The 15231-nt window shown below is 42.0% G+C and overlaps 1 protein-coding gene across 1 annotated transcript; it reads right to left on the bottom strand.

Annotated features, from left to right (window-relative positions):
* Window positions 1-1696: 1696 nt before the first annotated feature.
* Window positions 1697-12366, bottom strand: LOC112076226 (ral guanine nucleotide dissociation stimulator-like 1; the record flags this gene model as incomplete). Its single annotated transcript, XM_024143080.2, has 9 exons — window positions 12203-12366; window positions 11606-11766; window positions 9694-9910; window positions 4553-4723; window positions 4221-4369; window positions 2902-2946; window positions 2645-2814; window positions 1933-2129; window positions 1697-1799 (listed from the first exon to the last, which is right to left on the bottom strand). Coding segments are annotated over exons 3-9 (1021 nt in total), but the record flags the coding sequence as incomplete, so codon positions are not given.
* Window positions 12367-15231: the final 2865 nt, after the last annotated feature.

Genomic DNA, 15231 nt, shown 5'->3' with positions numbered 1-15231 from the left:
GGGCACGGAAAAATCAATATGCCCAATTTTGCCATCCATCACCAGAATCAATAAAGTTCCTAACACATGAGTGCTTGAAATAGCGTGCAATTATTCACAAGCACACTACTTGCAAATCGTACTTGTTTTGGGCTAACAAGTACATGGAGTTGATATTGAGATGGGTGGGGCCAATCATAGCAAGCCAAATAGCTGTTCTATGAATACTTCCTTGTGCAGACATAGGTTAGTTTATTAATAACTTACTTAGTTCTTGTTTTGGGGTTGGTGTCATCTGATTGTTTGTCCCCGTTCATGGGATAAGGCTGTGAGATGAAGTCACCTATTAAACCCAAGCACACACCCTTCTTTAGACAATCAGCCAGTGCGTGGCTGGTGGTACTTTAAATGGGTGGACGGCTCATATAATGGCTTGGAACAGAATTAATGGAATTGTATCAAACACCTGGTTTCCCACCATACGCATACTAATTACATGTGCTTAATACATTCTCAGTTTTCAACTCCATATCCCATCCATTATGAGCCATTCCTCCCGCTCACCCAGCTTCCTGCATCAAACACATACCAAGTCACCCGCCTGGTAATAGATGTTGCTAGTTTTACGCCCGGAGGCGTTTGGTTGGGTTCAGTCAAACGTGTGACTCAGTGTGCCCACAGCCCGAACTGCATCATATGAATACGCCACCATTTAATGATGGGCCGTTTACAAAAGCCACACTAAGTAACAAAGTGGAATCATAAGTATGAATACCGACAGTGGCTGATCACGATATCATGACCACTATATTGATGTGTGTGCCAAAGTAATAAAGGACAAGTGCTCTTTTGCTGCTGAAGTGTACCACTCTCGATTATGATAACACCTATCAATATACGGTATTACACACCAATACTCAGTCATAGTTGGCGCAATACGCAACAACTCTCAGTTAAGAGGTAGGCCATAAACGGAAGTCGCTGGTTCGGATCCCTGAGAGCTTGACTAGGGAAAAACTCTGTCAACATCGCCTTGGGTATGCACTAACCCTAATTTCTCCGGATAAGTGCATATCTGCTAAATTACCAAAATGTAATAATGAAAAAAAATGCTATGGAACAGAACATAAATGTTGCCTACTCAGGTGGAAAAAGTATTTTTAAGTGGTGCTTCTTACTGTTTGAACTCACTGGTGGTGTCCATTCTAGTGTGTTTATTTTTTTTAATGAACCTTATTTAACTAGGCAGTCGAGTTAACAACAAATTTCTTTATTTTACAATTGACGCCAGCGTGTAACATGGATAACTGCCATGTCCAATTTACAGATTTTTAACCTCTGGTTTCAGGGCTCGGGGATCGTCCAGCGCCACCTTTTGGTACTGCCAATACGCTCTAACCACTACCTATTCTTTGGGTTCTATCTGTGTTCTTAGCCTCCACCAGGAATCTCTCGTGCTTGGTCAGGAACACAGTTCACATACGGGAACGTCCACACAGTTTGGTCAAACAGGCCATACAATCCCTAAATAAAATGTAATTGTCAGTTTTCAGAAATGTGCAGTATGCATTCTCAGCACCATATTCAGGGTTGCTTTCCCACTCAAAGAAGAATATTCCAAGTGGTTTTCAGTTCAGAAAGTAGAGAATCGTTGGTCTGAGAACTTACCCTGGCTGACAAAAATGTAAACCTGCTACCGTGCCTCTGCATATCTCACCTGTTGACGGCAGCCCAGCCTTTCTTCTAGGCAGTACACACGTTGGACTGCAGGCTGACAGGATGGCTCTCAGAGAGGAGGAGTTCTTCAGCATTCTGCACTCCTACAGAGGGCAGGACCCAACCACAATGCTAAACATGCTCCAAAGCTCTCAAAATGTTAGATAAATATATGTTCTATGTATACCATTCCTGGACTTGCTGACCTTGCTATGGCGAAAACCACCGCTCTATCACCCTGGCCCTGAGGGTCGGGGTGTGTGGGGGAGGGAGGGAGCTAGGGGCCGTAGACAGACTCGGGGTGATGAGGAGACAAGATCGGAAGAAGTTGACGAGGAGCACAGCAGGGAGGTGATGACCCGGTTGGTGACAGCAGTGAACTGCGATGTGGCGCCGGAGGTTGGCGGCCACGTTGCGGCTCTCCTCTTGTCCCGCTGAGACCAGACACAGCCAGGCACTGGAATGGGACCACCTTGAGAAGAGGTCCCATAGGAAGGAGGGAAATACACTTTGTAAGCTTGTCATTCATGCGGAGTGATTGAACAGAAAGGGTTGGGTCATAAAGATGTTTAACACTTACAGCGTCCAAGTGTTCAGCTGCTCTGCCACTCTCTATGACAGGGAAGTCCATAAATCTCCAGTCACCTCCTTCGGTACTTTCCTTCCCTGATCCCTCCTCTCCTACCCCTCCTCTTCGGCTGACAATCACTATTATCTATTGGTTGAAGACTGATGCAGACTAATGCCGATCAGGAAGAAAATAAGCAAATTCACAACTTGTAAGACTTCTACTGGTGAGGTAGGATTAGTTTTTTGCTTGTGAGAGAAAGGGTAGGATTAAAAAAACTTAGAATACAGCGAGTACTACCTACATTGTCCAATATAAACCCAGAGTTTGATTTCTGTTGAAAAACTTTTTCTACGCGTTGCCTTACTGAATGCTACCAACCTTCTTCCTGGAGCTTCTTGAGCAGCGTCTCAGCTGTTTGTGCGAGGCGACGGAAGGCGAGGCGGTGGCGGAGGTGGAAACAGAGCAGCCTCAGGGAGGGGTGCCGAGGGGGTTCCCTGAAGTCCTCCTTGTGTTCCTCTAGCCAGGTTCTGATCAGGGGCACCAGGGTGCTGGAGGAAGGGGGGTGATTAATATCAAGGGTGTTYTATGGTAAGAAGACATTGTAGAAGTAGTTGAGAGAGTGAAGTTCCTCATACCTCCTTGGGCAGACTGTGTTGTCCAGGTTGGCAATCATATCATCCCTATGGAAATAGAGACATGCAGTACTTAGAAAAAACCTGAATGTTTCCTCAATGGTTACTGCTCCTACAAGGGATTTAGGGGTACAAAGCAATGTTTTGACCAACATGGTCTTTGTCAAAGAAATAGTTGKCCCTCTGCTACTCTCCTCCCAYACCATGAATCTGACAAGCAAGAGWAGCCCTTTACTAACATATAAACTACAGAGACCTGACCTTCGGCGGAAAGCCCATTGCTGTCMATTACAATCCATGTGCCCTGGGGCTAGCATATGGTGACGTCAGTTTCTTAAGGAAGCCTGTTGCTACCTGCACTGCAGAAATGAGGATGACAGMTTAACAACCAATTAATCATTATCTCTAGGGTTCTAAATGTCATAGGTCAAAGCAGATAGCATTAAACTCCAGTAAAAGGCTAACTACTGAACTGGTAAAGGGTCTTACTAGTCGATAGCTCAGAAAAGTTCAATACAATATTATCACAGAATAAGGTTCCCAGATTTTCCAGAAATCMCAGTTAGAGAATTCCTGGATATCGTGAGSRAATAARCAGGAGATCCAGGAATCCTCCAACTATGATATCTGGAAAACCTCAGTTTTWTWWATYWTTTATTTTGCATAAAATATTATRAATAACCTATGAGGCAGCATTTTTAAAAAGGAGTCTTTAGACATTCTTGTTGGACCCGTCATGTGGTAGGTAATTAGGAACCGGTTAGGCAAACTCATAACTGAGTGACTGTCGCCTCCCACAACATCACACAAATATGTATGGGGTGAAACTGAATTATTCAAACTAGGAAAGACTTACAACATTWGACTGGTAGTCCTACATCATGCCAGATGCCTTCCAAATATTGTTGAAAGAGGTGCAACCAAAGTGCAGCCTCGGAGATTAGTCAGAGGTTAGTCAGAGGTTATTAGTCTGATAAGAATTCAGGTCATTTTGTATGGGTCCTATCTAGGCCAAGGACTCCAGGCAAGACTCAAGGGTTTACTTCACAAGATGTCTTTAGTCAACTGTTTTCAATGACTTTTCCCACTTACAAAAACACATGCATATAAAAGTTATCTTAACAGTAAGTGTCTGCTAAATACATGATCATATCACAAAACATTCAGAAGTAACATAGCATCATATAATCTGTGTAACCATCTCACCTCTGGAAGAGCAACAGCACAGTGCCACATACTGAATTACATTTGGGTTAAATGCATGTTGCTCTGAATAACAACAAAAAACAACAACCACCATGAAATCCTATTCTGTGTCTCACCTCTGGAAGAGCAGTTCTATGAGTGTGTTGGTGGTGGTGAAGGTTCTGTAGGTGGACAGAAACACTCTGACATAGTCAGATTCCTGGTGTTCYGAGTCCAGCAGGTGGGTTACCAGGCGCTCCAGGGTCCCCGCTTTCAACCGACGCACCTTCAATCAAATACAAATCCACTTTATTCATAATTAACTTTTTACATTAGCAGTTGTCGCAAAGTGCTTGTCTCCATCTCCCTACATCTTTCCCTTTCTCCACCTCTCTTGTCCTTTGTCTATCCCCAGTCTGTCCTTCTCCACATCTCTCTCTGATCATTCATTCTCTCAAAGTGCTTTTACCTTCACTGTGTGGTACTGGATGAAGTTGAAAGCCGATGGAGTCGACTGGGACATAGTGAGAGGCTCTGAGGGGTCCAGGGTGGAGGGGCTGGGGAGCACAGGCTCCCTACATAGCGTTATGCCGAACACGGCCCCCTCTTCCACCTCCTCCCCCCACTCCTGCACTGGGTCCTGGTGGGAGACAAAGGGAGTGGAGGTGAGACTTCAATAGAATAGTAATTGCACATTAAGGGTTGTTGACATTAGCCAAAAGTGCCATAACACACAGAATTAATCAAAATGGGTTTGCCGGTCCTACTAAATTCACATAGACGTTCAACTTCAACTGCAGTGAAGTGGCCTACATTTTCCTCGTGCTCTGTGACACAAACACCACCAGTCAAATGTAGAGATCTTCACATTCAAAGCATTCAGGCAATGAGCAGTTTAAGTGAGAAGGTTAAGCACAGCTACGTCAATAGCACCGTTCCACWGATACTGCTTTCAAACATAGAATTCTCAGTTCAATCTATGCAGGTACTGCAGAGGCATCAATTAGTCTGTCTAGCAGCTGGTATGAGAGCTTTTTAAACATTGATTGCACATCTCACAATGTTAAGGGATCAAATGTAAAACGTGTGGCACATTTTTAGCTAGACATCCATCTACGCAAATTTAAATGCTGCAGAGGTACCTGTTATTAGACTGCATGCCTCTACAGCAACAGGTATGTGACGTCATTAAATAGATATTATACATTCACAATGTATAGGGACCTAAATGTCAATGTGTGGCATGTTTTCAGCAACAGTGGAATTTACTATACTGTATGATTATATCCCATCTGACTGGTATGAGAGCACATTATACATTTTGAAATGTATAATTGCTAGTTATAGACCTGTATGTCTAAAATGTGGAACGTTTTTAGCAAGACATGTGCAACATCGTTGCTCCCTCCACTCAAGCTATACTACATCAACTCCCATTCCATCACCCAGCGCAAAGTAAAGATAATATTCAATCTCCATCAAAGAGAACCACAATGGAAATACGTTTAAGTTCTCCTCAACGTTTTTTAAATGCATTGCATCCATGTGTTGTTCAGTTGTGCTATTAAAATGGTCAAATAAATACAATTGCAAAAAAACACGATGGCATTTCCTTCTCTTTTGAAGAAGACGCCGACGTATGGTGTTAAAACCAACCAAACACCATTTCACACAAAGGGTACATCCCAATGGCAGCCTATTCCCTATGGGCCTTGGTCAAAAGTAGTGTACTATATAGTGAATAGGGTGCCATTTGACACACATCCACACTTCCTGACATACAGAAGGAGATCCACATYGCCCATATTAGCCCAACATCCCATAGACTAGACAGAGGTTATACCCTCACCATGTAACCAGAGGATCARGTTTCAGTTTCACTGATAGGGCAGTGTAGAGTGGGTAGGGTGTGGTGCTACCAGCTCTGTAGCCCCTAGACTTTGACCCGACTGGGTAGGTAGACAGAAGACCCTACCCAGACCTGTAGCTTTTAGACACAGCAGAACTCACTGTATCCATGGGGCCTGCCTACCCATGCACTGGAGAGCACTACAGTACCTCTCAGTATCTCTGAGTTCTGTTCACGTCGGTAACAAAATCAGAGTAACAMATTTCAGTAACATCTAGCAGTTCTCAGTCCYTGGAGAGAGCCCATGAATTCCATATAATAACTTCTAGGGTGAAGATTCTAGCTAGTATCCCACTGACACACAATGGAGAATCAAGCCATAAATAGAGGATGAGGAAACAAGGAAGTTTCCACACGGTCAGACATATTGGATCTGAGTCATATAGATGGCAACGTCCAAACTCTCCCTATATCTGTCTCTGGTTGATGCTATTCACAGCCACTAAAAGCCTGTCGATATCCATAGTCTGTCRTAAAGAACATTTCCAGGCTCCAAATGACTGTTTTGTTGTCATTATACAACACCTAATGGAGTCTGGCTGGCTGCAGAGGGAACGAGAACAAAAGCCACTATTTACTGTGCCCTCCATATCGGTGGCCTCCATATGCCAGACATGCAAGTTTTGTTGAWAACTCTCCATGGTACACTGGTCTGGACCAATAGGCACCCTCAATGTTCTGTCCCTGTCTGGTGTGTGAACACATACACACAAATGCACCTTCAAAATAATCAAAAAATTACATAAAAACCAAAATATGAAATCTTGAAACCAATATGAGTTAAAGTTTGATTACACTATATGGAAAACAAAATAATATTAGCAGGAAAAATCACAATATGGTCCTATAATAATAATTTTGATTCTTTGCTTTGTCAGTAAATGTATTAATTATTTGAAAATTATGAAGTTTCATTATTTTAGGCTATTGTTTTTATTTTTATAGTAAAATCTCACAGGATAAAAGGCTGTGATATTAATTGATTGTATGCGACAAAAGTAGACCAAGTAGCCTAAAAGAACAGAGACATTTCAAAAGAAGTACAGTAAGCAATGAATAAAGGTAAAACTAATACCATTGACAAACGCCATTTCCCCATATTTCCCAGTCGTTTCAGTTGATGAAAGAAGGTAAAGTTTCCAGTAGTTTAGGGAGCCATTTCTTCTGTTTTGCTGCTGGTAGATACTGATATTCCAATGAAGTAATCCGTGAGTGACCGAAATAAGTATTTGGATGGCCAGTAGCCTAGTTCCGCAAATTACCTGGGATGTCGCTGATCCGACCAAAATAACATATCTGAATTTCGTATAATAATATAGAGTATATTTTGTATACTGTATCAACTCAAACGACATTAATAGATGAATATACTTCTAAGCAGACTTCAAACTCGATAGCCTAGCCGCTACACAGCCTGTCTGTGTGAGCTTCGCTGTGGTGGCTGTGCGACAGCAGGTTTCTGTCAAGTCGCAGTGACTGATTGCACCTGAGCGCGAAGCGTGAAGCGGGACAGGTGAAGGCAGGGCGGGAATCTCGATACCACGGCTTTTACGTCAACAGATTTGGTGATAGCAGTGTCACAAACTGACGGTAACAGGCCATGTCATTCACAACTTTCACACTTGTAATGTTTTTTGGATTATTTAGCAAATTAAAATAATTTAAAACAATGTAATAAACAAACATTTGCACCATCTTAGTAGGTATAAATATGTCTGATTACTGTAGGCCTACTATAGCCATAAAGGGAACATTTTTCATTTTTCCTTAAATGCATTAATCCACTTTCTATTCTTAGGTACAGTATGAATGTTTTGGGAATTCTGAGTCTGAGAAAATTCTGAGAGAATTATTCAGGCAAGAACCATGGGCCTGTAATGTGCTTCTCATGTGACTGCTCCTGGTATCTCCTTCATACCTTACTGACACTATTCTAAAATCCAGTCGGGACAGTTCTCAGGACTGCTCTCAAACCATGGTGTCTGTAAGAGGTATGGCATGGTTGGAAATTCCACAGAAAAACAAGTCTGTTTTGTTCCTATTGAGTGTTCCAAGCCAGTGTCACCTGTTGCTGTCCTTTTCTACTGGCTGCCTGAAAGTTCCAAAATGACTTAGAAGCAGACCATATTTATCATTTGGTGAAGAGAAACATGTAGGGTTTCTGTTGAGCTCAACAGTAGCTCTATAGTCCCAATGTTCTTATAGCCTTGGCTTGTGCGAGCCAGAACGAACAGCTCATATAGCAGGATCCTATCTCCTGTTTCTGTAGCGTGAGGCAGCTTAATGTACAAGTACCCCCCTGGACAGGACACTAGTCTATCGCAGGGCCTTACCCCCAACATCTCTCCTTAATTCTGAGTACCACTCGAGACYCATCGGGTCCCATTTTTACAGTCTTGATTATAAAATTGTCACTGTAGTCTAATCTACTTTTATCCCTAAATTGTCCCAATGAGAAAGCGCCTTGATCGCCCAATGATAAAGTGTCAACCATCTCTAGCTCAGCAGATGGCGTTTGATCAATGGCGGTTTCTATTATAAACCCCCCTCATTAGCAAACATTGGGTTTCAAAAGGGGAGAATGGGTAACTGTTGCTTAATGAGTTTTTTACCCCCCCCCCCTCTCTCCTCTGAATATCTGAACCATGGCCCTCCAATGCCACACTCTGCCAGTCCAGAGGCACAAAGAGAATGAGAGGGGTAGCCGAGGGGGCAGGGTGAATAATTAACGTTAATGAGACACAGTGAATTCACAACAACGCACAACAATTGTCCGATTAGATGACTTCAAAACAAATTCATCTCGATTTTGTATAATCGATGACATGAGTAAACTGTCTTTTTGGAACAATATTTTTGTTGGTATGAAATACAGTTTACAACTGTGGGACATGTCCAAATGATAGCCCTTATCAGAAGAGGCATGTTAAAACCAGCACGCTTCAGAAGTGACAGACACTTCCTGGTGGACTTCCTTCCTCCTCAGTGTCAAAATAGCTACTGTGTTCAACAACACAAACTACTGAAGAAAAAGGAAACAAAAGCAGCAGCCTTACATGAGAACAACATCTGCTCTGACGTAAAACCACCGCACACTGAGGTACATGACAGTTGTTATACAGCACAGTGATGACCCCTCCCTCTTACCATTTACGCAGTAACCTAACCTAGACAGTAAAGCTGGCCCCTATAAATCTCAACCCTAGCTCTGCAACTGACGTCACTGGAGATGTCAGGCTCTTATAAATCAATCCTGGTAAGAGGAAGCTTCCAAAGTAAGGCAACTGGATATTCTGACACAAGAAAAGTGTTTTCATGTCATATTCAGGAGGCTCCCACTCACTGGTTTCACTTGCCAAGTCCCTGTAGGTCTAATATTTATATGGTTTTAATGGAGCTACCAAGCTAACTGACTGCTCAAATGTGTATGCACAATAACTTTATAGGGTATCAGTCAGACAAAACCCTTCAGCCTCTACACAGAGACTCAAGCAACTCTTTACCTAACTGGAAGGGGGAAACACCATGCCACCAAATCTAACCTCCTAAATTAATACATTACCATTTGATAGGTACTTTACACAATACTGAGTCAGACAGACCTTTGATCCTCTACGCATTGACACTCAATGCAACCCACGCCACTCTCTTTGGCCCTTAGCTATAACGAAAGGGCAAACATCACCTTTCCACCAACTCACCTCAGTGACCTCTGTGTCCAGCAGCTGGAAGCGCCTCAGCCAAAGCCCCGGCTCCATGTCCGTCAGGACGTCCACACGGTGGGTGTGTCGAAGGCACAGCAGTCTCTTCATCCTGCCTACCCGGGCTCTCAGGCCCCTGCCCTCCCCTTCTCCTCCACAGAGAGATAGTGTAGACCGCATCCTCATCCACAGGTAGTAGAGTCATCAAGGTTCTCACCTGACAAGGGGAGAGTAGAGATAGCCCTTAACCACCACACTATAGTACAACTATGTAGGATAAGTGACAATGAATGAATGATAGGTCTACAGGACAGAATGAAAGTCATGCTTTGTTATGTTACATTCCAATACRTTATTGCCAATTGTCTAGGAAATTCAGTAAMCTTATGTTGCAAGGAAGAGGTTCAATAAAGAAGACAAAAGAGTCATTCAACAGTACAGTACTTTATGGGAATTTCTTAGTGGCATTTAGAGGGCTGGATAGCAAATATTTTGGAACATTGACTTCCTGTACATTACCCTAACATATTCATTGGTTCATAGAAACACAATGACGTCCATTTTCTGACCCAATTCTATGAAAAGGGAATGCTGTCTACCTTTAAGAACAGGAAAAAATACCAAAAATAAGTTTAGAAAACTCATCCAGTCAATCTATGAAATCATGACCAAGTCAATCAAGAAGTCCCCGTCTGGCTACGTAATCGCTGCTCTTTCCAGGACCGACAGGCTTTGTTCACTCTAAACCCATATAATCCTTTGTTGACTCCACACCTTTGAGGCATTAACATAAGTGACAAAATATTATGGTTACAGTTTTGTCGTCACTTAAGTTGATCTAAATAATGGTCCACAATAGTGTACCGTGTGAACATGAGTGAGGCTGGTCATACACACCAATCTGATTCACTATAGTCTTTTACATGCATCTCAACCCGTCCCTTCACCCAAACGTGGAGACAACACATAGCCTGGTGCTTCTGTAGCCAACTTCATGGCAATGAACACACAGAGGAGTTGACTGAAGAACAAACAGACTATATTACCAGGCTAGGAAACACAAATATAAAAGTACAGTAACTTAATGCATTTGATTGGTGAGCTTTTCCTTAACCACAGTTTAACAGATCAGCCCAGATTCATATTTGGAGCCATGATGGCTGTACAGTTTCTCTCTGAGTCATGAAAATAACATTCCATACAGGGAAACTGTGTTGAGATGCCATATGATTTGGCAAGACTACAAACAGATCTGAGAACCACCCAGCCTTTTCTTGCTAAGACAGATGAAGTAAATACAAACAGTACAGAAGATATCTGTTGTGCCAACAAGAAGATGCCAGACAGCATGTGTTGTCACAACATGCCCTTTTATAAATGGGGCTTCTTTTACCAGCTTTACGGAGAAATAGGGAAAGGAGGCATAGCATGACTTAGGCTACCTATAATAATAATAATAACACAGCTATTTTTACCCATATAATCCTTTGACTCCACGCCTCCATCTTTGAGTCATTAACATAAGTGGTGCCAAAAATAAACACAATCAAATATTTAGAAGTCAAAATGGAATGGTCACTCAGTGATTGTTGATTGTACTGAATGGTGCTTGAACAACTTATGGTTACATTTTGGTTGCCATTTGGGTTGAATTAAATAATGCTCCACAATAATGTATGAACATGAATGACATTACTGGTCATACCAATCTGATTGACTATAATATTTCACATGTATCTCAACCCGTCCCTTCCCCCAAAAGGTCTAGACAACACATTGCCTGGARCTAGACTTTAAGAGTTCCTTAGCCAACTCTTCATGGCAATGAATGAACACAGAGAGGAGTTGGCTAAAGCAAAAACAGACTCGATTCCCAGGCTAGGAAACACAAATAGAAAGTACAGTAACTTACTGCGTTCGATTGGTGAGCGTCTCCTAAACCGCAGTTTGACAGATCAGCCCAGATTCATCTCTGGAGCCATGATGGTTGACCGATGATGGTGGTACAGTTTCTCTCTGAGTGATGACAAGAGCATTCCATACAGGGAAACTGTGTTGATGGGGAGTTTGGAGCTGGAGAGAGTGGCAATGAATGGTCACTCAGTGATTGTTAATGTACTGGTTGGCGCTTTAACAGCTGAACTATGGAGAGAAAGGGAAAGAGAGAAGAAGGGCGGGTGGTCCCCTTTTTTCTCTTTCCCTGCTCCCCTCTTCTCCATTGTGTAATACGGTCCTGTATAAGTAATCTGTTGATTACAGATCTGTCAGGTCCAATATCTTTCTGCTTAACTTATCTCTTCATTAAAAGTGAGCGAGCCCCCAACTCTCTTTTGTTTTCTTGTTGGCAAACCATCAACACTGGAGAGATGAGCCATGCTACTGGCTCTCTGTGTGCACCATGCCTGTATTCTGACAATTAATATATAAGGAAATACTAGGCCTAAGCCTACAACTATTAAGATTAAACCGTTTTTGACCGTCAACTATATAGACAATAGTTTGTTCTTACCTGCGAATATCCCCGGACATTACATGTTTGCATTGATTTTAACCAGGGCTGATCGCATGTTTCATTACATTTCACATGATGGTCATTTCATAAACATTGTTTTGATTAGAAGTCCATCCATACACACTGGCCTCATTGACAGAGCGTGTGGAGTGGAAGGGGAGTTCGCTTTAGGAAAACACAGGTGTACAATGACTAATTGATTGCTTAGCTAATTATCTTAAAGAGGGATGGTACCTGTTGGTCTCCCTCTGCTCTCTCTCAAGTCATCAGGTTGAATAAGGGCATGAGGTAGTGTGCCTTGAATGATGTTCAGACAGGTTGTTAGAACAAAAATCTGAATTAGGCTGCCTGTGTAAACCTATGAGTTTTATATCCAAAACTAAGATTGAAAGCACACAAATCAGGAATATTTTAAAGCTTAGATTAACGGTATAGGCCTATACATGAAAAGTGAAAATGCTTCCAAACCTTATTCCTTATGATTAATTTGTTTACAGGTATTTTTTGACATTTATGAATGTTATTCAATGAGTTTATATTGGCTAGAGCAGTAAAGGCCAAATTCAATTTTTTTTTTAATACAGTTACACTTTTAAGAATGAAAGTATTAGATGAAGTGCCCTTTAATATAGACCACATGGAGAATTCAATAAAACTGCAAAAATGTATGTCACATTCGATCTATTCATTTCATGTGTAGGCTAATGGGTGTGTCTGTGTGTATGGTGTGAGAGTAACCAATGGAAACCTAGCCCGAGCTCTGTATTAGGCCCTTTGAAATGAAGTCAATATTGTTTCCTGTTAGGAGAAAAAACAAMAAGAATAACAAAAATACACACCCATTATGCCCTGGCCTTTGTTCTGTCTCTCTGCTTGACATTCACCTCTTACCCTCTGTAACTGCATTTAGACACACTGCGTCATAACTTCAGAAACGTCAWACGCCCAATCTAAAGCAAGCACATCCTTCTTTCTTGTTGCGTCTGTGGAAAAAAATKTRCTGCTTAAACATTGGTCGCTAAGGCCTGTTACTGCCCTTTGAGTATCAATAATGAMATAKCTGATAGAATTGCAGGTGCTGCAAAACTACAAAAACTACTAATTGAAACCTGTTCTCAATAACCAAGCAGGACTAAAGTGATTTCCAAGTATGTTTCTTCTCTGTACTCTTACAGTACACTGTCTGAAACATGTTGTGCACCATGCATGCCAGGCACTCATACTGTCAAACTCACACAACAAAGAACGTTTAATCCCAGTGACTCATTGTGCTGGTTTGAAAAAGCTTTTGTCTCTCACCCCCAGCTGTCTGTCTGTCTGTCTCGTTACATAAGTCACACAGCCAGCATCATGTGAGCGAGCATGGAGAGAAGAAGGAAGAGAGAGGGACGGAGAGGAAGAGAGAGGGACGGAGAGGAAGAGAGAGAGGGAAGGAGGGGAAGAGATAGGGAAGGACGGGAAGAGAGATAGAGACAGAGAGATGGAGGGAGGGGAGCGAGATGGAGGGGAGAGAGAGAGACAGAGAGGGGAAAGGAGGGGAAGAGCAAGAGCGAGAAGGAGGGGAAGAGCAAGAGCGAGAAGGAGGGGAAGAGAGAGACAGAAAGAGGGGGGGGGAGAGTGAGACAGAGAAAGAGGGAGGGAGGGGAGAGAGAGTGAGAGTTCTTGGACTTGCATCTCTGATTCTACGATATGAGGAAAGATTGTCCCATCAACAAAGTGTTGGGAGGAGATGACAGTGTCATTAGTCATAGTTCAACTCAAGCACTAACAACTGGGTTGTTACACCAAATGAGTGCCTTTTGCATCCCTTTGATATTTTAAGTAGAAATTGTGCATCAATATTGAATTTTAAAAGCCTGTTATATTAAATTAAGTGCCCTTTAGTANAGAAGGGCGGGTGGTCCCCTTTTTTCTCTTTCCCTGCTCCCCTCTTCTCCATTGTGTAATACGGTCCTGTATAAGTAATCTGTTGATTACAGATCTGTCAGGTCCAATATCTTTCTGCTTAACTTATCTCTTCATTAAAAGTGAGCGAGCCCCCAACTCTCTTTTGTTTTCTTGTTGGCAAACCATCAACACTGGAGAGATGAGCCATGCTACTGGCTCTCTGTGTGCACCATGCCTGTATTTCTGACAATTAATATATAAGGAAATACTAGGCCTAAGGCCTACAACTATTAAGATTAAACCGTTTTTGACCGTCAACTATATAGACAATAGTTTGTTTCTTACCTGCRAATATCCCCGGACATTACATGTTTGCATTGATTTTTAACCAGGGCTGATMGCATGTTTCATTATCATTTCACATGATGGTCATTTCATAAACATTGTTTTGATTAGAAGTCCATCCATACACACTGGCCTCATTGACAGAGYGTGTGGAGTGGAAGGGTAGTTCRMTTTAGGAAAACACAGGTGTACAATGACTAATTGATTGCYTAGCTAATTATCTTAAAGAGGGAKGGTACCTGTTGGTCTCCCTCTCGCTCTCTCTCAAGTCATCAGGTTGAATAAGGGCATGAGGTAGYGTGCCTTGAATGATGTTCAGACAGGTTGTTAGAACAAAAKATCTGAATTAGGCTGCCTGTGTAAACCTATGAGTTTTATATCCAAAACTAAGATTGAAAGCACACAAATCAGGAATATTTTAAAGCTTAGATTAACGGTATAGGCCTATACATGAAAAGTGAAAATGCTTCCAAACCTTATTCCTTATGATTAATTTGTTTACAGGTATTTTTTGACATTTATGAATGTTATTCAATGAGTTTATATTGGCTAGAGCAGTAAAGGCCAAATTCAATTTTTTTTTTAATACAGTTACACTTTTAAGAATGAAAGTATTAGATGAAGTGCCCTTTAATATAGACCACATGGAGAATTCAATAAAACTGCAAAAATGTATGTCACATTCGATCTATTCATTTCATGTGTAGGCTAATGGGTGTGTCTGTGTGTATGGTGTGAGAGTAACCAATGGAAACCTAGCCCGAGCTCTGTATTAGGCCCTTTGAAATGAAGTC

This window comes from Salvelinus sp. IW2-2015, unplaced genomic scaffold (assembly GCF_002910315.2).
Source record: "Salvelinus sp. IW2-2015 unplaced genomic scaffold, ASM291031v2 Un_scaffold3635, whole genome shotgun sequence".
Taxonomy (NCBI): domain Eukaryota; kingdom Metazoa; phylum Chordata; class Actinopteri; order Salmoniformes; family Salmonidae; genus Salvelinus; species Salvelinus sp. IW2-2015.
Note: the sequence above shows the minus strand (reverse complement) of the source record. Positions and strands in the feature narration are given on the sequence as shown.